We start from the raw sequence: 27,626 nt of genomic DNA, 5'->3' as shown, positions 1-27,626 counted from the left end.
CCTCACTACATAACAAGCGCAACCAAACCAAAAAAAAAAAAGGTTCAAACAGAAGAACAAATCAAAGTCCCAGAGCCAATACTTTTAAGTGACCAAGAGATAGCCAACCTATCAGATGCACAGTTCAAAGCACTGGTGATCAGGATGCTCACAGAATTGGTTGAATTTGGTCACAAATTAGATGAAAAAATCAAGGCTACACTAAGTGAAATAAAGAAAAATGTACAGGGAACCAATAGTGATGGGAAGGAAACTGGAACTCAAATCAATGGAGTGGACCAGAAGGAAGAAAGAAACATCCAGCCAGAAAAGAATGAAGAAACAAGAATTCAAAAAAATGAGGAGAGACTTAGGAACTTCCAGGACATCTTGAAATGTACTAACATCCAAATTATAGGGGTAGCAGAAGGGGAAGAGGACAAGCAACAAGTGGAAAAGTTATTTGAACAAATAATAAAGGAAAACTTCCCCATTCTGGCAATGGAAATAGACTTCCAGGAAGTCCGGGAAGCTCAGAGAGTCCCAAAGAAGTTGGACCCAAGGAGGAACACACCAAGCCACATCATAATTACATTAGCCAAGATTAAAATGAAGGAGAGAATCCTAGAAGCAGCAAGAAATGAGGAGACAGTTACCTACAAAGGGGTTCCCATCAGACTGTCAGCTGATTTCTCAAAAGAGACCTTACAGGCAAGAAGGGGCTGGAAAGAAGTCTTCCAAGTCATGAAAGGCAAGGACCTACATCCAAGATTGCTCTATCCAGCAAAGCTTTCATTTAGAATGGAAGGGCAGATGAAGTGCTTCTCAGATAAGGTCAAGTTAAAGGAGTTCATCATCACCAAGCCCTTATTTTATGAAATGTTAAAGGGACTTATCTAAGAAAAAGAAGATAAAAAACATTTACAGTAAAATGACAGCAAACTCACAATTATTAGCAACCACACCTAAAACAGAAACAAAAACTAACTAAGCAAACAACTAGAATAGGAACAGAACCACAGAAATGGAGATCACATGGAGGGTTATCAACAGGGGAGTGGAAGGAGAGAGGGGGAAAAGGTATAGAGAACAAGTAGCATAGATAGTATGGAGAAAATAGACAGGGAGAGGGCAAAAATAGTATGGGAATTGTAGAAGCTAAAGAACTTATGACACATGGACATGAACTAAAGGGGGGGAATGTTGGTGGGAAGGAGTGTGCAGGGGGAGGGGAGTGAAAGGGTGAAATGGGACAACCGTAATAGGAGAATCATTAATATATATTTTAAAAAGAAAAAAGAGAACTGAATTCATACTGACATAAATAAACTGAAAGTTTAATGAGAAACAACACACTTAGTTTCAAAGACTCTCTCTCACAAAATACTTATTAATTGCAAAGCAGAGCCCTGGCCAGGTAGCTCAGTTGGTGAGGGCATTGTCCTGGTATATCAAGGTCGTAGGTTCGATCTCCAGTCAGGGTAGATGCAGGACTCAACCAATGAATGCATGAATTAGTGGAACAAGGCAAAGTTTCTCTCGCTATCTCTCATCATTAAATTTTTAAAAAATGCAAAGCAAAAAAAGTAACTTTACAGTGGACAAGTCTGGCAGACACCATCTTATTAAAATAAACATTAATAATAAGACAAATTAAATTCCTGTGCCACCTGATTGAATGCAGTGAGAACACCGCATCATTTTTGTGAGTCCTGTCAAAGATCCCATACCCTTGAATCTAATCATGAGTAAACATGAGACAGATGCAAAGGGAAAGCCATTCTATAAAACTACTGGCTAGAAATCTTGAAAAGTATTAAGAATATACAAGTAAAGGAAAGACTGAGGAAGTGTTCCAGAGTGAAGGCAACTGAAATTATATGACAAGTAAATACAGTGCTTGATTCTGGATTGAGTCCTTTTACCATAAAAAAAACACAAAACATTATTGGCACGATTGTCAAAACATATCACATAAATATTTTGATTTTTCTAGTTGCAGTTTGATTGCATTGTAGAAGGTATTTATTGGTAGGGGACACACACACACACACAGTTACATGTTTAGGGACTGTGTGGCATCTTGTCAGAAACTTAAATCTCAAATAGTTCCAGCAAAAAAAAAAAAAATGTTCTTTGTGCTATACTTGCAACATTTTTGTAAGCTTAAGATTGTTTTTTAAAAATTTAAAAATTACATTCAAAACACTGACTACATTGGGAAAATGCACTTGACTTGGAGCCAAGAGGCTCTTTGTTCCAATTCCACCACTGACTCGGTGTGATCCTGAGCAAGTGGCTTTACCTCCAGGCCCCAAAATTCAGGCTGTAAAAGGAAGAGATAGGCCTATGAGGTGCTCTAGAATCATTTCCACGTCTAAAATTCCATCCTCTACACTGTGAAAAAATCTGTCTAAAATAGAAACGAAGGATAAAAAATGGAGAATCTAATGCATGCACCCCCATGAAAACAAAACTTAAGGACTAAGACACTTATTTCCTGTAAATGCCTTATTTTACAGACAATTGATAGCGTTGGACATTTTTGGATGATGGGGGCGTTGGTTGGAAGTTGTTTCATATCAATATTGGAAAGTTTTGCCAGGGGCGTGAATGGGAGAGGACTCAGGTTGGGTTGCCCTTGAAAAGTAGGCTGAATTGAGCTTTATTTGTGTGACTGGACTGGTTTTTGTCTGCTCAGGAATTTTCAAGGCTCCATTCTGTTCCTTATGTCTCAACTGGCTTTAATTGAACTCTCCCCGCTTTACATTTCTGCCCATGAACAACCTACCACAAACCCTCAACGGGCTTGCCTGTAGCCCGCTACAGTTTGTTTGTCCCAAACTGCAATTCCACTGCTATTCCGAAACAATCTTTTTTTTAACGCTTGCCTCCGTTTACATCTTTATTTAAGTCAACAATACCCACAGCACTCCCTGCCTAAATTTTTCCAGGCTCCAGTCGCAGTCTTTAGATGTCCCATTGCCGTCCTCCGAGGATTCTGGCTGGTGTTAAAACAGACAAAAATACTTGTGGCCAACATCTCTGGACTGCAAATTCCCTGCTCTGGCCTCAGCTTGGGCCACAGTCTCCCCCATCGCTCTCTCGGCAGTGCAGCAGTCATGTCTGCCAGAGTGGACGCTCGATGGCTCGGTGGTGGGTTGGTGGTGCCTCGGTTCCAGGAGCAGCGCTGGTCAAGCTCCCAATGGCCGGCTCCTGACTTGCTGGGGACTCCGAGCTTTCCGGCTCCGCCTCGTACGTGCCCCTCCCACCCCACAGACTCTCTGTCGCCACCGCTTGCAAGTCCCTGCTCTGAGTAGCCGGTATCTGTAGTGCGACTGAGACAGATGCTGAGCTGTGGGGGACTCCCCGAAGACGAGCAGTGGGGGATCCCGCTAGTGGAGGCGGCTCCGGGCGTGGTGTCCTTGCTGCCTGCCAGCTGGGAGGGACAGCGAACCCCGGCCTGCACCGTGAGTTGAGCAGCTTGGGGACCTTGGGGTGGTCTCTGCAGCGAAGTGGTTGAGGAAGCTGGGACTTCGGGTACCGGAACAGGGCCGGGGGGGATTAGGTGTCATGGCCTAAGGGGCCGGAGCCCTCCGAGGACACTGGGCTCGGGGACCACTGAATGGCCAGTGTGGTCTGTCCTTCCTCTTGGCCTCCAGGAAAGTCTGGTTGCACTCGAGCACAACAGGTAGGCGTGGACTCTCCCTGAAGGCGGGAGCCTGGGCTTGCCAGAAGGTCGAAAGGTCGTGGCCTGCGGGGGCCATCGCGCTGCTCCCAGACCCGCCCTGCCTAAGCCCGGGAGTCCCTAAACGCGGCCTCGGGCGAGGTTTTCCACACGCAGGCGTGCAGCCCTCGAGGTGGGTTTCCGGGAAGCAGCAGGGGAAAGAATATGCCTGCTGTGTGAAGGACTATTTCCAGTTCTTCCCGCAAGGAAAGAAAGCCTTTGCTGGGGTGGCATTTGCCTAGTTTGAGGAAACATTTCTTATCCTGCTTTTGGCCAGGACAATGTCTTTTCAAGTGGTTATAAAGTCTTTAGAAACTTTGTAAAGTGCTTTACGATACTAATCACAGTAATGTAGACGCCTGGCAAATTAAGATGTTCGCAGTAGTCAAGTCAGATAATAGTCAAATTATTTGAGTTCCTTCATTAAAAGTCGTAATTACACTTTATGTGCATTCATTTATTCAATTATTCAGTGGCTTTTATGTGTCCATAAGAAACTTACAGCCTAGAGGGGGTGTTAAAAGGAGGGAATGGAAGGGGCCTGCCAGTACAGTTCAGAAGCAGAATGGTCCTTAGTCCGGGACATTGGATGGTTGGGGAGAAAACTGCCCTGCTTTGTTTTCTAAACATTTGGAGAGTAAGTATTTGAGAAAGCAATTTTAGAGTCTTACATTTTAATACTATCGATTTTTTTTTATTTGATAAAATAGGTAAGCAGACAGGGTCTATAACGGAACATGTTACTGTTAGTAACGTAGTTTTTCCGTTGGAAAACTACTGGAGGCTGGCTTTGTCTTAGAAAGCAGTTATTTTTTATATAGATAGGTATAGTGCAGGAAATGTCTCCTGACCTGACAGGAGACCTGCGTTTTAGCTCAAGCATCTCCACTACTACCTGGATCTTACACGGGTTCTCTTCCTTTCTGTTTATTATTGCATCTGACTTCAGTGAGAGAAAACACCTAATCCAAAGTAACTTGAGTGTTTATTTAATTGCACCAATATGAATACATTCTCTAAGGAAAAAAATGTAAGTACTTTTGTCTTTAAGCAGCGTACCTAAATTTCATTCAGCTTTATTTCAAAATGGGGATTGGGGTAGTTTATAACGTTTATGAGCCTTTCTTAATTATTTTATGAACGAAGTGAAAGATTAAATTCTGGATTTGTTTAAGCCCCTTCCTATTCTGAATTTTTTAAATTTTAAATCCTGGTTAACCAGTTCAATGACATCAGTATTTTTTTTTTAAAGCTTCATTGGGTGTTTTGTGTTTCATTAATTATATATAGTGTAGTTGAAGGGTTTAAACAGTACTTGAAAAGAACCATAGCCCTATATAAAAAGCACTTCTGCATTTTAAGAAGACTGCAGAAACTATTATTAAACTTCTTTTAAGAAATGAATTAACTGAGACATAAGAAATTGGCAAAGATTTGTTTATATCATTTTATTGAATACCTTGTCTCGTTCTAGTGTTAAATTCTTTGGATTAGACGACTGGTCAGCAATTGGCAGCCTGTGGCTCAAATCCAGCCTGCTGCCAGTTTTTGTAGATAAAGTTTTACTGGAACACAACCATACTCATTTATTGTTTATGGCAGTTTATATATTGTTTTTGTGATAAAGACTGTATGACCCACAAAACTTAAACCCTCTCTGGCTCTTTACAGAAAAAAAATTTGCCCACCCTGGACTAGAACTCTAAACTCTTAATCACTAAATCTCATTCCGTAATTATGTCCAGATCCTAGATGTGTAATGATGTAAGGGGCACAGCTTTTCTGTTACATTTACCTAAAATAAAGTTTTTAATTTCAGCATGCCTAGCCTTTTAGAAGGCTAGAGAGAGGGAAGGATTTTTATATGTTTTCTAACAACTTTATAATTTTTAATTTTAATTTAGATCTGGTGTAGGAAGTTTTCTTCATTTAGCAAACTCTTTTTAACATGTCATTCATGGTGTTGATCACAAGTAACAGTAAGTTACTTTTACTCAAAATGTTTTTTTAAGTAAGTGGTCTATAGCAATTGATGAAACGATCAGACAGAAAATTATTGGAAGTAAAACTGAACATGAAGTCAAATGTTTATCTGCAGTAGATACAAATGGGAAATTAGACTCTCTAAACAGATACCCAACAGACTGAAAATGGCACATGTATTTTGAGTCATGCTTGGGTTTTTTTTTGTTTAATAGTAACAACTTAGAAGATAATTATTTCTAGAAAAGAAGCATAACTTAGCCATATTAAAGCACCAAGTTAATGTCACCTGCTTAAGAAATTAGAGCTAGTTGTATGGCAGAAAAGAGGGAAAACTTACAGGAAGTGATAATTCTGAATATCTAAAATTCATCATATGCTATTTCTAATTGTAAAACTATGGTATGGTTCTAAGTTCACTAAATGAAATGTTTTATATGTGTACTTTTTTAGCAATTTAGTTCTACTTATTATTACCCAGATAATCCTTCTCTTTGGTTAATTACCAATATAAAACATTATACAGTAGCATCTGTCTACATTCTCTTCCGTTGCATTTGTGGTTTCTATATGTTGAAATATGCATTTTTATGTGTATGTGTAAGTAATACCTCATTTATTCAATACATTCTTTATGTAAGTAAAATTATCAGAAAATTGAAATTACCCATTGAAACACCAAAAAAACTTTTTAATTTTTGGGGAAGGAAATATGAAAAGCAAAAAAGAAAGACATACATACATGGGCAAAAATCCCTTAATCTTAATTCCAGAATTCAAAGGACTCTGAAGCCTTTTTCTTAACTCATTTGACAGCAAAACATGACCTGAGATGATATAAAGCTATTTATAGTAATTTTTAATCCCACCTTATGGGAATGTTTATCTTTTGCTGCAGAAATATATCAATATTTTGGGTTTAATTATGGTGTGCTGCCCCAGACCCACTTGGAGGTTAGAGGTAATAGAGGTACGTTCACTGGGTGGGCCAAAATGACAGTGGTAGCCAAAAGGCAGAGTATATAATCATGGAGTTGTTCCAGGAGGCTATGCTTGCAAAGGTAAGAGCCTAGCTGCCCATCTGACAGAGAATGAAAAGTAGTGTCTTCCAAGAAAACCCCTCAGGTTAGAATCCAGGAAGGTCAGAAATGTAGCTAAAGTCTAGGTTAGGTATTCCATAGGGTATGCTGTGACCTAGAAATGAGGACCATGAGGAAAACCAAAATGTCAGACCACAGTGCAGATTAAGGGTCAATCTGCAAATGCTCACCAGGATACAAGAACCATGATCAGTTAGAAGGAGGGATTCTAAAGCAGGCAGTGTCTAATGGCTGTACTAAAAATCCTCTGGCAGATTGACTCGGACACTGGCCCGCAGTGTCCAAGGTGTTATGGATGAGATATGAGATAAATTCACACAGACTACCGAGTCCTGTGGAGGAAAAGGGACCGCTCAGCCACTCTATCAAGGGGAAAGCTCCTCAGAGCAGCCTGGCCACTCTCTCAAGAGGAGAGCGCCCCAACCCTTGCCTTGGCAGGTGTTTATTGGCTTTTGGTTTGCACAGGAATACAGGTAAAGCTCATTAATTATTGTCAGGCAGTAAGGATCAAACAGTAGATAGTATAGGAAGAACTATGAGGGCTTATTCTGAGTCTGGGTCTGTTAGCTAAAGGGCTATAAAACTTTGGGAAACAAACTCATTTCCTGCTTGGACCCTTATCATTTAATTGAGAGCATTCTTAGCAAAGCAGGTTTCACAGGATTTTACTTATGCTTAGGCCTGATCACCTGGGGAACCCACCCTTTCCAGCACAGGGGTGCACTGCCCTCTGTCATTGTTTCAGGCTTAAGTCAGGCAGGGGAAGTAAGGCAGCCAAGAAATTAGGAGACTTCTTGCAGACAGAATGAGGACTAGGGCTTTGTCAAAGCCGAGGGGCGAGGGTCCATCACCCCCTTTTGCTATAGCCCCCCAAGTCCTTCCCTGCGGCCTTCCAGTGATCGTGCCTGTCTTAGGCCATTCCTCCCTTGAGGAATCTTACTCGTCATTAGCTAACTGATCAAGCCTTGGGGGCCAGGCAGGGTGAAGAAAAAGGAGCAGAAGCTGCGCCCCTGCCAGGGAGATAAGCTTTGTCTTTGTCTCCTTAGTGGCTTATGGTCCAAAGGTTGCTCAATCAGCCCTAGCCATGGGGGGCGGGTGCGGTTACAGCTTCTGAAACGGTTCCCAACAGCGGATGGCACAAGGAACCAATACAGGGATATAGGTATTTTGAAAAATTAAGCAAGGATTCCTGGCCTCTGCTGAGCTGAGGAAATAATGGCATTTTTTTGTACATTGCTCTTGTATTGATACTAAGTAGTCCACATTGCCCTGATTTTTAAAATATGTATAGTAAATAATATTTTGGTCACTTTCATCACTAAGCTGCTTGCTGTCAACGAGTGCTTCTTCACTTTTAATATGGTGCTATACATCACCTAGCTAGAATCCAGATAAATGGATTGTTAGTCATGTCTAAACTAAAAATGAGCAGGCTTTGAGGGATCAAGGCACTTAAGTCAGTAAAGTTTATGATATTTGAAAACAATTAGTTGCTATATATTGTTTTGAAAAAATCTTTTTTGTTTGGTTTTTACTTCATGTTACTAGATTCTTGAGTATGGCAAGTAGTGAGATTGCTTAGAGGGGGACTTTCAGATAAATGAAGGGAAGATAAAAGAAGAGTTTCTCTTTTCTTAAAATCTGCCTTCTGGAACTCCTGAATATTCAGAATGAAATCTCTCTTCCCAGGGGGAAATGGAAGAGTTGGTTTGTGGAATAAAGAGTGATAAAAATTGTCAAAAGTAACCAAAGACTGAGGCTGATATCTTTAGAAGACCTCATACTTTAACAGAAAGCCCCAAAATGTGAGATGTTAAGAGGAGAGCAAAGTGATGAACAGCAAAGAAAGAAGGATTAGATGCTTCAGGAATGGCAATACCTCAGTAAATCAGCAATTAGTAACTATGAAGGGGCTATATGAAGCAACGTTCATTCCTCTTTGAAGGAACGTGGACAATGAAACTAGTCAGATGTAGGTCTTCTTTCTTCCACTTCAATAACATCTTGACCTTGGACAAATTTCTAACTCATCCTCAACTATAAGATGAGGATAATATCTAAATTTCTGTGTTGTTAGGATTAAATGAGGTAGTGAATTAAAAGGTTCTAGTAAGTAAATCCTCAAAAAAGTTAGTTTGGTTTCCTTTTGCTGCCTTAGAATTGGTTCCTGGTGTTCAGTTCTCACTCCCACTCCCATCACTTCCTTTTTCCCTTCACAGGTTTTGCTTTTGTAATCTGAAAGGAGAATTGCCATAAGTGGTTAGACTTCAGTTGGTGGCCCCATTGGCAATCTCCTTCAGTGAATCCACTTCTGCCATTTTTCTCATCCCTAACAGTAATCTGCAGTACTTTGGAAAAACAGTGGAGGAGGGCAACTTACAAATTTTCATTACTCCTGTTTGCTTCCTGTTTCATCCTAATTCTCTGTCCTATAGGATGTGCTACACATCTGTTCTTAGAGCTGTTTCTGCTGTTCCTGCTGGCTTGTGTTATGCAGTGGTGAGAAGTATTATTCTTCCCGTTCCTACCAAGTGTGCAGGAAATATTCTTAGCATCTTGGCACAGGCACAGTATGGTTTTTTTTTTTCCTTTCTTATTAAAATAAGGTATTAGTACTATGCCTGGGGCACATTACAAGTTAGAGTTTTGTATATGACCTAAGAAACATGAATTAAGTTGATTTTTAAAGAGATTTTATTTAGTTATTCTTGGAAAAAAGGGAAGAGGGGAGGAAGAGAGGGGCAGATATATCAGTGTATGAGAGGAACATCAATTGGTTGCTTCTCCAGGCACCTAGCCCACAACCCAGGCATGCGCCTGGACTGGAATGCAACTGGTGACCTTTCACCTTGCAGGATGACTCCCAACCCACTGAGCCACAACAGTCAGTGCGGATTAAGTTGATTTTATAGGAATTTGTATTTAGAATTCCAAAAATCAAATTTTAAAATATATGGTGGGGTGCGTGTGTGTATATATATATTTAAATATATTTCATTTAGAAAGAGTATGATTTGAAACAGTTAAAAGTATGAATAACACAAATTTTTACATGTGAACTGATAAATCTTAAAACTATTAGATTGACTATCTTTTTTATTCATATTCCAGCAATACTTATAAGAAGTTCTATCTGCTTATATTTAGAAATCTGAATTTTTTTTTACTTTACTATTTGTGCTATTACAATTGTCCCTGCTTTATTTTTTTTTATTGTTGTTCTATTACATTTGTGCCAGTTTCCCCCACCCGTTGCTCTCCCCTACGCTGCCTCCCCCACTCCCTGCTGCCACAGTCAGTTCCCACCCTGTTGTTCATGTGCATGGGTCCTTTATGCATGTCCCTTGACTAGTTCCTTCCCCTTTTTTCCCCTGTTATCCCCCTTCCCTCCAGTCACTCTCAGTCTGTTCCTTCTTTTCATGCCTTTGGTTCTATTTTGCTTGTTTTGTTCATTAGGTTCCACTTATAGGTCTTTTGCTACCTGGCTTGTTTCACTCAGCATAATATTCTCCAGTTCCATCCATGCTGTCACAAAGGGTAGGAGTTTTTTCTTTTTACTGCGTAGTACTCCATTATGTAAATGTACCAGTTTCTTGATCCACTCATTTAATGATGGGCGCTTGGTCTGTTTCCAGCACTCGGCTATCGTAAATAATGCTGCTATGAACATAGGGGTGCAGTGGTTCCTTTGGTGTTTTAGGATTCTTGGGTTATAATCAAAGCTGTGGGATCACTGGTTCAAAAGACAGTTTCATTTTTAGTTATTTGAGGAAATTTCATTTTGTTTTCCACAGTGGCTACACCAGTCTGCATCCCCACCAGTAGTGCTCTAGGTTGCCCTTTTCTCCATAACCTCACCAGCACTTGTTTGTTGATTTATTAATGATAGCCATTTTGGCAGGTGTGAGGTGATAATCTCAGTGTGGTTTTAATTTGCATCTCTTTGCTGGGTAGTGATGTTGAGTATCTTTTCATATGTTTATGGGCCATCTGTATGTCCTCCTTGGAGAAGTGTCTACTTAGGTCCTTTGTCCATTTTTTAATTGGCCGTGTGTCTTCCTGTGCTCTCATATTAGTTTTTTATATATTTTGGAGATCAAACTCTCGGTCATTGTTTCATTGGCAGATATGTTCTCCATACAGTGTGTTCTCTTTTCATTTTGATGATGTTTTCTTTAGCCTTGCAGAAGCTTTTTAATTTGATATAGTCGCATTTGTTTGTTTTTTTCTTTATATCCCTTGCTCAAGGAGATATGTTGGTGAATATATTGCTGTATGGGACATCTGAAATTTTACTGCCTATATTTTCCTCTAGGACTTCTTTGATGTCATGACTTATATTTAAGTCTTTTATCCTTTTTGAGTTTATTCTGGTATATGGTGAAAGTTGGTGGTCTACTTTCAATTTTTTGCATGTACCTGTCCAGATCTTCCAACACCATTTATTGAAGAGGCTATTTTTTTACTCCATTTTATGCTCTTGCCCCTTTTGTCAAATATTAATTGACCGTAGAGACTTGGGCTTATTTCTGGGCTCTCTGTTCTGTTCCATTGGTCTGTGTGTCTGTTCTTATGCCAGTACCAGACTGATTTGATTACAGTGGCCTTGTAATACCTGTTTGATATCAGGTATTGTGATCTCTTCTACTTTGTGCTTCTTTCTCAAAATTGCCTACGCTATTTGGAGTTGTTTATGGTTCCATATAAATTTTTGAAATATTTGTTCTAAATCTGTGAAATATGTCATTGGTAGTTTAATAGGGATTGTGTTGAATCTGTAGATTGCTTTGGGTAATATGGACATTTTGATGATATTAATTCTTCCAATCCATGAACACAGCATATGCTTCCATTTATTTGTGTCTTTCTTAATTTCTTTCTTCATGTTCTGTAGTTTTCTGAGTATAGGTCTTTTACTTCCTTGATTAAGTTTATTCTTAGGTACTTTATTTTTCTTGTTGCAATAGCGAATGGGATTTTTTCCTAATTTCTGTTTCTCATATTTCATTGTTGGTATACAAAAATGCCTTCAATTTCTGAATACTGGCGTTGTATCCTGTCTTGCCAGATTCACTTATGAGGTCTAGTAGTTTTTTGGTGGAGCCTATAGGGTTTTCTATGTACACTATCATGTCATCTGTAAACAATGACAGTTTTACTTCTTTTCCAGTTTGGATGCCTTTTATTTCTTTTTTCTTGTCTGACTGCTGTGGCTGAACTTCCAATACTCTGTTGAGTAGAAGTGGTGAAAGTGAACACCCTTGTCTTTTTCCTGATCTTAGGGGGAAAGCTTTTAGTTTTTGCCTGTTGAGTATAATCCTAGCTGGAGGTTTCTCATATATGGCCTTTATTATGTTGAAATATGCTCCATTTACTCCCATTTGCTGAGTGTTTTTATCATAAACAGGTGCTGTACTTTATCAAATGCTTTTTCAGTGTCTATTGACATGATCATGTGGTTTTTGTCTTTTATTTTGTTCATGTGTTGTATTATTTGTTGATTTATGAATATTGTACCATCCTTGCATCCCTGGGATGGATCCCACTTGATTATGGTGTATGATCTTTTTAATGTATTGTTGGATACATTTTGCCAATATGTTGAGGATTTTAGGATCCATGTTCATCAGCAATATGGGCCTGTAGTTTTCTTTCTTTGTTGTCTTTACCTGATTTTGGAGTTAGGATAATGCTGGCCTTGTAAAAAGAGTTTGGGAGGCTTCCCTCTTCTGGAATTTCTTAGAATAGTTTGAGAAGGATAGGAGTTAGCTCCTCCCTAAATGTTTGGTAGAATTTGCCTATGAAGACTTCTGGTCCAGGGCTTTTGTGTGCTGGAAGTTTTTTGATTACCACTTCAGTTTCAGTAGCTTTATTGGTCTGTTCAGGCTTTCTGCTTCTTCTTGATTCAATTTTGGAAGATTATATGTTTTCAGAATTTGTCCATTAGAATTCTGAATTTTAGATAATCTGTTCTAAAATATTAAATCAAAAATGGCCACTTTTAAGTAGACTTTTGATGTTGACTTGCTTTATATTCTATTTCTAATAGAAATCCTATATAGTAAAATAAAAAGTAATTAAAAAAATTTTTCTTACTAAAAGTAGTCTTTAATGATTAGTATTTCAAAAATTGTTCCTGGACCACCAATTTCACAAGATTCCCAGCAGGAGAAATAAAATAAAGAAGTGGAAGTGGCGCAGAGGTCTATAGTTACAACAAACATATTGAGAGATGTCAAGTACTCCAGGTACATGCCCTCCTGGAAGTGCATAGTGCACACTGCCATGGCGCATGTTTGGAGACCCTCTGTAGGAAAGAATACCGCTAACTTGGCAAAGTGTTTGGATTTGGATTCCCCACCCCTGCCCCTATTCCTTCCCCCCCGCCCCCCCCCCCCCCACATTTACACTCATTCTTTGGCTCCGTCATTCTACTGAACAGACCGCTGTTTAGATAATACTGCTTTATCTACGGGACACTCTCTTAACATGTAAAACTCCTACATTTGTCATTTTTATAAAGATTTTTAATGACGGACTTCTGAATATGTCAAAAGTATCTAACCATTTGTCTAATGTTGGACTTGTATGTTTCCACTTGGCACTTTTATAGTGCTCTAATCAATACTTTTGCTTCTGTTAACTTTCCCTTTTCTTTACCATGAATTTTCAAAAGCTGAATACTTTCGTCAAATGGTTTTGATATTTTTTTGACTTCTGGTACATTCTCTTCTCCAAAAGAGTTGAACCTGTTTGTACTGTCACTATAAAACTAACAACTTTTCTAAAATTTTAGTATTAGCTATACAAGTTTTTATACTTATAAAATTTAGATTTAACATACAAGTAATTTTGAACTATTTGGTTAAGACAAATTCTTATTGAGCTTAAATCATTATCATACACTTCACATTTAAAGTATTCGCTATGATAATTTATTTTTAGGATTGTTGCAGAGAATTGGACTAAAAGTAAGCTCATACCAAATAACATCATAGGTTTGAATTTTACTGTTATTTTCTTGCTATGTCCTAAAGCACTTTCAGTTGCTATGGGCTTACCTACATTGAATAGTATCAAGATAAATATTTCTTAGGTGAATGATAGGAGAGTAGTGGGGTTACTCTATGTTACTTAGTTTCAGTATTTTTATTTATAAATTAATAGTGGTAATTGGTGTTTTTATGGTGGTGGTATGAGGATTAAATGAAGAATTCATTCATCACAGCACCTCAGCCTCCAGGAATTCTGATTCATTTATTTTACCCTCAACTTTGGTATTTTTAAAACAGCTAGAGTTGATAACCACTAGTCTACATTGTTATAGATCTGCTATCTTGAAATGCTTAGCCTCCTTTAATTTTGACATTTCACCTGCCTCATTTCATCTGTGTTCTTTCTTTGCTGTTTTCTCAACACTTCCCCTTTAATTATTTGACCCTTATCTCTGGAGAAATTGGCAGATAAAGCCGATTTTGTGATTGACTTTATGGAAAGATGTAGGGGAAATAGGTAGAGAAAGAGTTGAAGTATAAGGTAATGCTTTCACCCTCTGCCTCATGCCCTGTTTGTTCTACCCATTTGTTCCTTACATTTTAATTTTTTTAATTGAAGTGTCCCTTACATCTTAATGTCAGAAACATTGTTTTTCCCCACTGTGGAAAGGCTTCGTAGAATTAAGGAAAGAGAGTGAGTTTTGTTGCCAAGAAAACCTGGGTTCATTCTCAGCTCTGTTGTTTACTGACATCTTAATTGGTCCTTTATCCACAAAGTGGGGACTGGATAACATTTTCCTTACTTTCTTCCTTGTGATGCTTAAAGATGATACAAGTTTTTTAAAAAGTTTCTAGCTCACCGAATACTGGCTACCATTATTATTTTGTGGTTTGGGACTCAGTTGGGGAGTGAAAGGCATGGCCGTGATCGGCAGCAGGCTGTACATGTGTCCTCCCCATTCTCCATGTTACCAAGATGATGCTGACAAATGGCATCGTGGATTTAATAGTTGGGAATCTAACAGAAATTTAGTTTATTGGTTTTTAAGAATTTATTTTAAAAGTTTAAATTACCAAAAGTTTAGAGACTATAAAAAGGAATCACCCACAATGCTACTATGATAATCATTGTTAAGATTGGTGGATCATGATTTGGGGAAAAAACAGGAGAATCTCATAGGCTAAGTAATGGGTGATGGCTAGAGAAGCCAAACATTATTTTAAGAAGCATAAATATAATAATAGAAAAAGTGCTATACCAAGAGGAGACAGTACAAGATATAGTGGGATCATGAAGGGCTTCCTAAAGAAAGTGATTTTTTTAGCTGAATTTTAAAATAGTGAGTTTATTGGAGAAAGAAAAAAAGCTAGTTATTTCATATTCAAAGATGGAAAAAATACAAACTTTAAAAGCCATCAAGATAAAACTGTATTAGAGAACTTTAAAATTATAAACAATTTGCCTAAATTGTACCTTAAAACTGGTAAAGTATAGTTGTTATGTTGGCAAGCCAGCTTTACTATGCCTAGGAGTATTTCAAGTACAGTAACAAAAGGACCTCATTTTCTCTCTACCAGGAGGGCTACCAGGGCAGCCCTCCTTAGACAACATCTTAAGCATGATACTCTGTGTAACTTGTGGGTTCCTATTTTGTAACCCATAATTTTGCAAAGCCTGAATCACACAGGTCAAAGGGAATCTTAGGTCAGGGTAAAATGATCCAGCTTTTTTCTAGATTAAAGCTAATTTCTGGGGGTTTTGTTTGTTTGTTTTTTGAAGGGCTTGGATTTTAAGATTTATATATGTTTCCTGAAGTTTTGGAGATTCTTCAGAGGGTTTATTGGACATATTTTATGCTTTTTTGAACAAAACACAAGACTAAAGACAGGAGGCTGAGTTGAAGCTGTTGTAAAATCTTTCAGAAAAGTGAAAGACAAAAAACCCAACTAATTGATATTGAGACATATTTCCAACGTTGGCCATTTATATTACAATTAGTTCCATTTACTGCCTAGGGGCTTGTTCATTTTGTAAATGGGTCTTTTTTTTCTCTGCAAAGAAAAAAACTAACAAACCAATTCACCAAACCTATCTTATTTTGTGTTTGATGTTCTCTTTGATTATTTGTGATTTCCCTCTTTTCCCTTACGAAAATGATATAATAAATCATTTTAAGAAACTAAAATGACCAAAAAGATTATGGAGACTTTCTCCCCCCACAGATTTCAGTGTATGTTCCCATTTCTACTAAAATAGATCTATAAACCCAAGACAGAGAAAATTATGTTAACACTTTCTATCAGGACTGGCAGGCATCATCTTAGCTTCTCAGTGCCTCAGTTTCCTTATCTTAAAACAGGGCTAATAAAAATAGCTGTATCATGGAGAGTTTTTCATATTATTCAAGAAAATATAAAGTACTTAGTGTAGTGCCTAGATTGTAGTAAGTGGTCAATGAATATTTGCTTCTGCCAAAAATAAAGGCTGGCATTACAGTGGAACATCAGGTTTATAAAATCATTTTTCCAAGTAGCATAATCACTTTGAAAAATATATTGCTATATATGTTTACTTTTAATAAACTAATCACCTTTTTAAAATATTTTGTTCATTTATTTTTAGACAGGGAGGGAGGGAGGGAGGGAAAAAGGGAGAGAAAAATCGATGTGCAATAGAAACATCAGTCGGCTGCCTCTCACACAGCCCTAGCAGGGGTCGTGGCGCACAGCCCAGGCATGTGCCCTGACCAGGAGTTGAATTGGTGACCCCTTAGTTTGCAGGATGATGCCCAGCTCACTGAGCCATACCAGTCAGGGCAGCTGATCACTTTGCAATCTCAACAGATACACAAAAATGGAAAATAAGTAAAAAATATATGAAAATGAGCACCCCCTAGGTATGTATATGGACATAAGGTTGGGGTTATGTTAAAATGTACAGTAATAGACTACATTTTAGTCATCTTCCTAAAGTGAAACTCCAGAGAAGAGCAGGAACATGTTACTTGCAAAATGCCCTTGCCTATCTCATTTACAGTGCATGTGTGGAGATCACAAGTGCATTTTCGATTTGTGTGTTTAGATATGAGTTTACTAATATGAATTGTCTACTTCTTTTAGTAATTTATATGAGAAATGTATTGAGGGCATTGGAGATAATGTTATGCCCTGCTTATGATAACTAGCTTTTTACTGAATTATTTATTATTGCATTGTGTTAGCTATTTTGCTTCTTGATAGATCATTTTACACCACAATATTGCTGCTGCCTAAGGAAAAAAAGTGATTCTTCAGCAATCCTAATGACCCCAAAAGGGTAATTTGATTCTTAAGATAGGATTTTGACTTGCTTGATGGTTATAAGAAATTTTCTCTGTGATACTAAGGTTATTTTTTTTCTCGCACAATCATAGATATTGAATGCAAACTTGTTTTTCACTTTCTGTATATTAGGTTTCTTCCAGAAACTACTTCTCTAGCATCTATTACCTTTATCCTTAATTGTGTATATCTTCATCAGTTTATTTTGATAATTTAAGATATTTTGATAATTTAAGAAAGGAAAGGAGGGTATTTTTTAAACAAGCAGCTATAATTCATGTTGTCTGGTGAAGTGATTTTGTTAACAGTATTTTTTATATTGTTCTTGTTCCTTAAAATTGACATATCTGAAATAACGTACTATGTAATTTTTTTTGAGGACTGTCAGGGCCAGGTCACAGGTGGTATTGGGCAGGTGGGCAGGACTGATTGAGAGGGGCTGACCCAGATGGCCAAAGCAGCACAAAGGCTTGAGAAGACACTTGGTGGATGGGTAAACACTGTCTTTTGGCCACAGGGGCAGCAAGCATCATAGTCAGAATCTAGATTGTTGGCTCAAGTCGTAGGATTCACGTAAGATAAAGGATAGGAGTTGAAAACTTAAATACCCACGGAAGTCAGCATATAATGTAAGTGAATAACTCAGGCCAGGTGGCAACTGTGGTATGTTGGAGAGGCCCTGCTCCCCTTACATTCAACCATTCATTGCTGTATGGGGATATAGACCTAGATGTTTATGTAAAATCCTATATTTAAATGTTAGTAACTAATTTTTTTCCTAATAAGTTGCAGGCCAGATTTGGCTAATGGGTTACCAGTTGTGACTACTATCTTTAAAAGAGGCTCTTTTCAGTTATTCAATAATCATGATGACCTAAAATTGATAATTATTATTATGATGATGACCAGTAAATTCTGATTCATTTTTTAAAGCCAGCTTGTGTTTTTTTTAATTTCTTTTATTCAATAATTTTTTCAAATTTATTGAGATCTTTTAAAAATACAGAAAAATTAAAGAATAATAAAATGATAACTCACATACCCACTATACATTCAACTGTTAACATTTTGCCACATTTTCTGGCTGATTAATTGATTTACTATTTGAAAATTGGTTTCAGACATCATGCTACTTTACTGATACATACTTGAGACTGCACGTTCTAAAAATAAAATGTTCCTTAATCAGTGTCCTCTTATAATTTGGTATGTAACTCTATGTGTGTGTATACACACACTTATGTTATATGTGTTCTGGAAAGGCACTAGGGTGTGTTTAGGAGATGCTCATGAATTTAAAAACAAAACACAACCTCCTCTGTCTTTTGTTGATTATTTGCAACAACGAAGTGAAGGCTACTCTGATCTGGTCAAAGCAGATTATGATCTTTATTGCCACAATCCTTGGACACCATCCATCCAGGTTCCTTCTAAAATGAATTTACTTTCACAACAAGGCTCACAGAGATAAGGAGACTATACTGGCAGAGATGGGACTCTCCTAAAATTGCTAGCCTTAAGCTACAAGTAATGTCTTAACTAGGTTGGGGGAACAGATGCCAATGGGAGTAATACCTTCTGCTTCCAGTTTGGATTTCCAGGTAAATGACAGAATATGTACCTAGGCAAAACCCCAGGGAGATATCAAGCTTTACTATAGAATTTTAGTAAGAGGTCTACATATTTGGTCATTTGTTGATTATGTACCCATGACCCATTTTTATACTACAATGAAAACTGAAAAATCTAACGCTCGAATAGTCTAACATTACAATTTTCAAAATTTTAATGGAATATCTCTGTTTAGCAAGTTTTTGCATATGAATGTCAATAATGCCATTCTGTTTGCCTGTCTGCTCTCTAAATAAGGAGTACACAATGCAAAGATCTGTTTTGTATCATTGTACTAGTAAATAAGAGTTTAGTATTGGGATTTACCATGTTTAACCCTAGAGCTGTTATGAAAGATGACTCCATTTAGTTATGATTTGTGCTCTTCTGTGCAGGATTTCCAGTATTATGGTTGCCTTCCTTTTCACTATGGTTCTAAAATATTATTTTCCTCTATTATGGATTTTTTTTCCTTAGGTGTATTGACTGATGGTTAATGAGAACAATTGTGACCAGTTAGAATTTTCTGCAAGGAATGGAATTAGCTCATAGCTTACTGCTGAATGAAGAAGCATACAGTCAACTAGGCGAAGTTCAGAAGGCAGAGTTTATTTTTGATTGGTTGAGATACTTGGAGAAGCTATTGCTGGCAACCAGCAGGGTACGTAAAATTACAAAAAGTATTCTTGTTTGTTTGTTTTCTTTAAGTGCCACATAATGTTTAGTTCTTTTGGTTTGCCTTTCTAGTTCTGTCCAGAATAACCTAAATTAGCTTTCAAATGCTAGACCTTATTAAGACTTTATAATGCAATATTATAGAAGTTTATTCTGTTCAAAAAAGCAGGAAAAATTAGTCAATATTTTTTAATTTACTCAAAAATAAAAAACCTAACTACAAATTACATTGTAATAGATTTTATTTTCATTATGTTCTGCACCTTATGTATCTCCATATGCATGATGCCCAGAAATATAGTGCTAAATAATGTCATAGGAGTTTCACCTCAAAGAAAGGTGTGGACTCTTTAATGGGACAGTCTTTGAATAAACATACTCCCTTTTAAAAGCTTAAGAAATGGGTGGGGGGAAAAAAAAGAAAATATCACTTATGCCCTTCATCTACATTCAGCAGTTAATATTTTGCCATATTTGATTTACCTGTTGATTTACTGAGCCATGTGCAGTGGTACTTCTAAATACTTCTGCATGCATTTAAAAATAAGAATATTCTCCTACAAAATAACAATACCATTTGTAATGCAAAAGTGGTACAAATACACTACTGATGGAGGTGTTTATAATTTAACAAAAGACAAAAATCCATACAGTAAGATAATGGATACTTCACTGTGGAAGTTTAAGTCTTGGTGAGCACCTATTAAATACCATTACCACTGCAATAATATTCTGTATTTCTTTTTTAGAGAGCAGACAAGTAAAATGGAGTAACATTACTGGCATTTATATGCATATGTTTGCAAAAAAATGCACTGAACTTAGAAAAAGATCTGAATAAACAAATAACTATTGCAAGGTCAGCTCTGGTGATAGTTTATAGGTTGCTGCTTATTATACTGATATATATGGGGTGGAGACTTAATAACTAAGAAGCTCTTGTTGAAATACAGATTTGGTCTAACCTTGCAAACGTAAGAAAAAAGATACAGAAGAAACAGAACCCTTTTTTCTGTTCACAGGGTCTCCAGTAAATTGTGGTCAGAATTTGGTTTATGGAGATAGCAGCAGGGCAACAAACTACCATTAGTATGGCATCCTGACCATGCCACCAATTTATTTGTAATTTTTAATCAAAATAATTTTATACTTTCCTAGAGTCTTTTAGTTAGTTCTTAAAATATGAAAAAAGGAGAGGATTACATGTAATTAGGTTGACTTTGAATTGTCTTTTTGTTACTTTTCTTTCTAGAGTGATGTAAAGGAGAAACAGAAGACTCTTGTGGAACAGCTCCTGTCTTTGTTGAACAGCTCCCCAGGGCCTCCTACCCGCAAACTCCTTGCTAAGAATCTAGGCATTCTTTATAGTATTGGAGACACATTCTCTGTCTATGAGACAATCGATAAATGTAATGATCTTATTCGTAGCAAAGATGATTCTCCAAGTTACCTTCCCACTAAGCTGTAAGTTAAATACTAAAACTGAACATAATACAAAGTAGTGCTTCCTTGTGGTATCATTTTTATAAACTGAATACAAATTGTTTTACTCAGTTTTAAATCTGACATTTTAAAAAAAATCTAACATGTTTCTATTGCCTGAGAAATAATTCTTCAAAAATATTTATTAAATATTTTAGACATATTTGAAATCTAGATTTAGAAATGAAATTTTCCGAAATTTTCACTAACATTTTAGTAGTTGAGTGTTTAAGAAAAAGATATTTTAGATTCTTCACATTTTGGTCTATTATTTATTAGTTTTTAGTAGTGAAAATTAATAGTAAATGTCATAGAAAAAAGCTCTTCTAAGATCCTCCAAAGAACAGTTTAGTTTCTTTCTGCATAAGATTCAGTTTACTTTATCACCTGTGTTTTTTAAGGAAGTTGATTAGCCATATATAATTCCACAATAGTAATTTCATAGAAGTTTTTGTTGATTTAATTTTTATAACAATGTATTTTCTGATAATATTAAATTTTTCTGACAGTGTTAAATCTTACAACAGTGTATTTTCTGATAAATTTTTCATATTTGAGAACGTTATTTCTTGTATTTCAGATTTGAGAACGTTATTTCCTAAAGGTTTCTTTTACCTTTAGGAAAATCTTTAATTATCTAATACGAGCCTGGCTGGCATAGCTCAGTGGATTGAGCGCAGGCTGGGAACCAAAGTGTCCCAGGTTCGATTCCCAGCCAGGGTAAATGCCTGGGTTGCAGGCCATAACCCCCAGCAACTGCACATTGATGTTTCTCTCTCTATCTCCCTCCCTTCCCTCTCTAAAAATAAATAAATAAAATATTTTAAAAAAAAGAATGCTGATACATTCTCCCCACCCAGTCATTCAATTTAATGAATACAATTCTTAAAAAAAAAAAGAAAAAAAAAGAAAATCTTTAATTATCTAATACGTAAAAATTTGAGAGAATGGAATCCTTGCACTGAGATTTAGATAAATTGAAGATACATCTTTTTTAATTGCTGTTATTGAAAGTATAATTATTTGATACTCACCTAGTGTTGTGCCTTATAATTTAACAATGGAGTAGATTCCAGGAAATTTTATCCTTTAAAAGTAAATTGAATAGTCCCCCATACATTTCTAAGTTTTTTTTTGTGTTCTGTTACTTTAATTCATGACTGATTTCTAATTTAAATGTTGTTTCAGTGCTGCTGTGGTATGCTTGGGTTCCTTATATAAGAAGTTGGGTAGAATACTTGGTAACACCTTTACTGATACAGTGGGGAATATTCTTAAAGCTATGAAGAGTGCAGAGGTAAGTAACTACAAGTTTGACCAAAAATAAAAAGATAGTATTCTATAGGTTTTACAGTTTCTCGAGCTAATAAAAGCACTTTACCTATGACAAGCATATATAAGTATATATAGAAATATATCCATAAGAGAAATATTTCTAGGTGATACATAGGTACTTTGTATATTGCTTTATTAGAAAAGCAGTAATGCACTAATAAAATTCCATATATTCAGATGAATCCAAATGGGCAAAAACTAAGGTATTTCTTTGGTAGACCCCTCTCCGTTCCCTCTGCTCCTATCACTTTTCCATCTAATACTGCTTGTGCCAGAACCAGTGCTTGTCATCAGGGACCCAGATACATAGTTCATAATTACTGTGTGCCTGACCAGCAGTATATCATTATCAGGAGGGGGTAAGGAATATAATCAGGGTGGAAAGAACATGGAGGGTGTAAGTATGACCAGGGTCTGCACGGCCTTTTAATGACCAGGGAGCGTGTACTCTCAGGCTTAGTCCCATTGACTTGTTGGCATTGTTTACCACTGTGGGCCAGCCTTTGTTTTGTAACTGTCTCTTCATTTGATTTTCATGGCACTGTAATCTCTTGCCAACTATAGCTTTGCTAAAACACTCTGAATGAAAGCATTTGTATGTTTATGTACTAAAATTAAAAACAAATTTTTTATTGTGGTGACATGGTTAATAGGATCATACAGGTTTCAAGTGTACATTTCCCTGATACAAGACCTGTGATTGCACTGTATGCCCACCACCCAAAGTCCAACCGTCTTCTGTCACCATGTATCAGGCCCCCCTCCCTCCTCCACCCTCTTCCCTCTTGTTCCCGCCACACTGCTGTCTGTGTCCATGAGTTTCAGTTTTATATCCCACATGAGTGAAATATGGTTCTTTGCTTTTTCTGATTCACTTATTTCACTTAGAATTATATTCTTAAGGTCCATCCATGTCACAAATAGCAGCATTTCATCTTTTCTTATGGCTGAGTATTCCATTATATATATGTACCACATGTTCTTTATTCAGTCTTCTATTAAAGGACATTTTGGTTGTCTCCGTGTGTGGGCCACCATGAGTAATGCTGCAATGAACAGATGGGTACATATATCTGAGCAAATGCATGTTTTTGAGTTTTTCAAATAGATACCCATGAAAGAGATCCCTGGGCCATATGGTAACTCTATTTATAATTTTTTGAGGAACTGCCAGACTGTTTTTTATAGTGGCTATACCAGTCTGCATTCCCACCAGCAGTGAATGAGGGTTCCCTTTTCTTCACAACCTCTCCATCAGTTATTATTACTTACGTTGTTGGTAATACAGCAAACATTTTAAGTCTCTGATTCTTAATATTCAAGGATACCTTAATGCCTTTAAATACAAAACATTACTCTAGTTCCTTTTGTTACCTTACTTAGAAAAACAGCCTAGAACAGTGGTCCCCAACCTTTTTGGCAGCAGGGACTGGTAGACTGGGCACAGGGTGGGGGGGTGGCCCTGTGCCAGGAGGCAGAACTCAAGTGAGCTTTGCTTGCTGCCTGGTTCCTAACAGGCCGCAGACCGGGACTGATCCATGGCCTGGGGGTTGGGGCCCCCTGATCTAGACAAAAGCTCTGAAATAATTTATAAAAATGCTGGCTAGTTACATGTACACTTTTTCAATGTACCAAGATAAAACATGGGGAGATTAAAATGTAAAATATGTTGGACTTCCGGCAAGATGGAGGCATAGGTGGACGCACCGTACCTCCATGCACAACCAAGATTAGAACAACAACAATTTAGAGCTAGAATAACACCCAGAACTGATAGAGAATTTATCTGAATGGAAGTCAGACAGCCAAGAAGTTGAAGTAGACCTGTTCATCCAGACCAGTAGGAGTGGCCACGCGGAGATCGGGGAGAATGGGGCACATAAGGCAACCAGGAGCGCATAAGCCTTCCAGGACGCTGCGGTGGACCCTGAGTACGCAAGCGGTGGCTGGCGGACCCAGTGAGGCAGCATTGTGGACCAGGGCAGAGAGCGCAACCCAGGATCCCAGAAAAGGGACTGCAATCCCAGAGAATGGAGCTACTGCCATTGTTCCCTCCCTCCCCCGTCCCCACCCCTGCCCCCTCCCCCACATACAACGTCACAATCTAGCGACTGGGGTGCCCAGCCCAGGGGAACACCTAAGGCTCCACCCCTGACCATAACAAGGGTGACCAGACCGGGAAAAAAAAAAGGGGGGGGAGAGAGAGAGAGAGAGAGAGACATGTCTCCAACAGAAGAACAGATCAGTCCCCCAGGACTCATCCTTTTGAGTGACTAAGAAATAGCCAGTCTATCAGATGCACAGTTCAAAACACTGGTGATCAGGAAAGCTCACGGAATTGGTTGATTTTGGGCACAAATTAGATGAAAAAATGTAGGTTACCATAAAAGAGATGAAGGAAGATGCGCGGAGAACCAATAGTGAAGGGAAGGAAACTGGGACTCAAAACAGTAGAGTGGACCAGAAGGGAAAAAAAAAGAGAAACCAAGCAGGAAAGAATAAAGAAATAAGAATTCAAAAAAATGAGGAGAAGCTTAAGAGCATCCAGGACACCTTTAAACATTCCGACATCCGAATTATAGGGGTACCAGAAGGGGAAGGGGAAAAGCAACAAATTGAGCACGTATTTGAAGAAATAATAAAGGAGAACTTCCCCAATCTGGCAAAGGGAATAGTCTTCCAAGAAATCCAAGAAGCTCAGAGAGCCCCAAAGAAGTTGGGCCCAAGAAGAAACACACCAAGGCACATCATAATTCTATTAGCCAAGGTAAAAATGAAGGAGAGAATCCTAGAAGCAGCAAGAGATAAGGGGACAGTAACCTACAAAGGAGTTCCCATCAAACTGTCAGCTGATTTCTCCAAAGAGACTTTACAGGCAAGAAGGGGCTGGAAAGAAATATTCCAAGTCATGAAAGACAAGGACCTACATCCCAGATTGCTCTATCCAGCAAAGCTCTCATTTAGAATGGAAAGGCAGACAAAGTGCTTTTCACATAAGGTCAAGTGAAAGGAGTTCATCATCACCAAGCCCTTATTTTATGAAATGCTAAAGGGACTTATCTAAGAAAAGAAGATAAAGAAAAAACATGTATAGTAAAAGGACAGCAAACTCACAATTATTAACAGCCACACCTAAAGCAAAACCAAAAGAAACTAAGCAAACAATTAGAACAGGAACAGAACCACAGAAATGGAGATCACATGGAGGGTTAGCAACAGGGGAGTGGGAGGAGGAGAGAGGGGGAAAAGGTACAGAGAATAAGTAACATAGAATGTAGGTTGAAAATAGATAGGGGGAGGGTAAGAATGGTATAGGAAATGTAGAAGCTAAAGAAATTATAAGTATGACACATGGACATGACTAAAGTGGGGGATATGAGTGGGAGAGGGTGTACAGGGTGGAGGGGAGTGAAGAGGGGAAAATGGGACAACTGTAATAACATAATCAATAAAATATATTTAAAAAATGTAAAATATGTTAAATTTCAAGTAGCTGATTTCAGAACTTCAAGGGAAAGGGACATCCATAATGTAAGACTGTTGAGAGAATCTGCTTTGCAGATCACTTCATAGCAGGAGCTTCCTGAAGGATCGAAGAAGGTGATTCAGAAGGGATTGTTAACATCTGTAAACCTGGTTTTATTTAAGAGGAGACGTCTCTAACAACTTTTATTTACTGAAGTATGGCAACTTTAAACCATTTTTCCTCTTCACACTTTTTAGGCCCTGTGGTTTACAGACTCTGTAGGTCTTAGAAATGTTAACTTATTGAAAAGTACATTATTGCTTCACTGTTTTTTACCTTTATGAGTTAGCTGATCGTGTAGCACATTTCAGAGATATCAAAAGGGATTCCCACCTTTGATACATACCCACCAGTGATAGACAGCATTTGAAATTGAGATAAAAGAAAGTTCAGAAGTTTCCCTTTAGGATCCATTTTGTTATGTCCACGTATAATTAGTCACTATGGTGCTCCTTTGAACAAAGATAAATTAATAACATTACTATGAAAATTATACTTAATGTTGACTTTTGCCTTACTCCAACTTTACTTATTTTCAGTGGCCTTAACTTCCTGGGATGTTGAAATCATTTGGGGCATTTAGTAAAACATTAATCATCCAAGCAGATACTACTTCTTGACTATTTATTATGTGCCAGGCTCTGTGGTGAATATCTTCCCCACAGGGGCTTAGTTACTTCTCACATTGGCTCTGTGCGGTTCATCCTAACCTCATTTTATAAATAAAGAAATAAATCAGAACATCTTAAAGTCACAGATGTAAGGGTCAGAGCCAAGACTCAAACCCAGGTCTTTTTAAATCTAAAGCCCAGACTTTTAACCTCTGAGTTTAACTACTTGAACCAATCAGTGATAAAACGTCTACTGCATTTCAAGCTCTGTGCTAAACACTTCACTTGTAGTAACTCTTGAGCCTCAGAACAAGCTGAGAGGTAGGTACTGTTACCTTCATTTAACAGATAAAGAAATAGATTTGTTCAAGGTCATGTAGCTAATAGGAGTCAGACCCTGCATTCTTACCATATTACCTCATTTTTGGCAACCATATATTAGCTATTTAGCAACACACAAGCTTTGTGCTAGACAGTTTTCCATACAATTTTATTTAATCTTCACATCAACACTATGAAATTTGTATTGTGTTGAAATGTAATATATACAAGTAACAGTTTTCAGATAGTAAATACTTTTTAAAATAGCAACTATCAGTGTTCTTGATGTCAGAATAGGTTTGTTAGTAGGCACAAACATCTTGAGTATTTCTCTCATTTATGAGATAAATTTCAATGTGTAGTGCTATTCTTCACAGTATTTTCCTATTTACATTTTTTCTCTTCTCTTTGGTAGTCTCAAGGTCGCTATGAGATTATGCTGAGTCTGCAAAATATATTGAAAGGACTTGGAGCTGCTGCTGCACCTTGCCACAGGGATGTTTATAAAGCTGCTAGATCCTGCTTGACAGATAGGTCCATGGCTGTTCGTTGTGCTGCTGCAAAGGTGAAATAGTCTAATGAGCACAATTTCTAAACATTTCTATAAAGAAAATTAAATCAGTTTATTCCTGTGAAAACACTAGTAACACCCCCATCTTCTTAGGCTGCAACTTTGGTAATCAGCTATTTTACTTTCACATGAGGAAATTGAGACCTAGAGAGTTACATGAATTTCCCAAGGTTCATCAAGTAGTTAGCACATTATTGAGGGTAGCGAGTTCAAATTATCAGACTCAGTATTCCTTCTATTAAGTTTCCTCTGTATAATTCTGTCAATTACAGTTTGCATGTAAGGTTTATGTTGTTCAAAAGTGATTTATTTTTCTGTCATGCCTTAACATAGTTGCTTAGATAGTATAATAAAGTTGTTTGTGTTAGAATTATTCTCACAATTGCTTG

At 37.5% G+C, this 27,626-nt stretch overlaps 1 protein-coding gene across 6 annotated transcripts in view; it reads left to right on the top strand.

Annotated features, from left to right (window-relative positions):
* Positions 1–3,193: 3,193 nt before the first annotated feature.
* Positions 3,194–27,626, top strand: part of HEATR5A (HEAT repeat containing 5A) — a 116,241-nt gene continuing 91,808 nt past the window's right edge. For 5 of the 6 annotated variants that reach the window (XM_045841258.1, XM_045841254.1, XM_045841259.1 and 2 more), the window contains exons 1-5: positions 3,194–3,449; positions 19,194–19,377; positions 20,644–20,855; positions 22,062–22,170; positions 27,082–27,231. In XM_045841258.1, the coding sequence (XP_045697214.1) occupies positions 19,252–19,377; positions 20,644–20,855; positions 22,062–22,170; positions 27,082–27,231 (597 nt within the window). In that variant the 5' untranslated portion in view covers positions 3,194–3,449; positions 19,194–19,251. Of the gene's footprint in view, positions 3,450–3,713; positions 3,840–19,193; positions 19,378–20,643; positions 20,856–22,061; positions 22,171–27,081; positions 27,232–27,626 lie in introns of those variants that run through there. The other variant, XM_045841253.1, reaches the window with a different exon arrangement.

Source organism: Phyllostomus hastatus, unplaced genomic scaffold (genome assembly GCF_019186645.2).
Source record: "Phyllostomus hastatus isolate PE091 unplaced genomic scaffold, TTU_PhHast_1.1 phas_contig_348, whole genome shotgun sequence".
Taxonomy (NCBI): domain Eukaryota; kingdom Metazoa; phylum Chordata; class Mammalia; order Chiroptera; family Phyllostomidae; genus Phyllostomus; species Phyllostomus hastatus.
The sequence above is the reverse complement of the archived record's forward strand: the minus strand, read 5'-3'. Positions and strand labels throughout refer to the sequence as shown.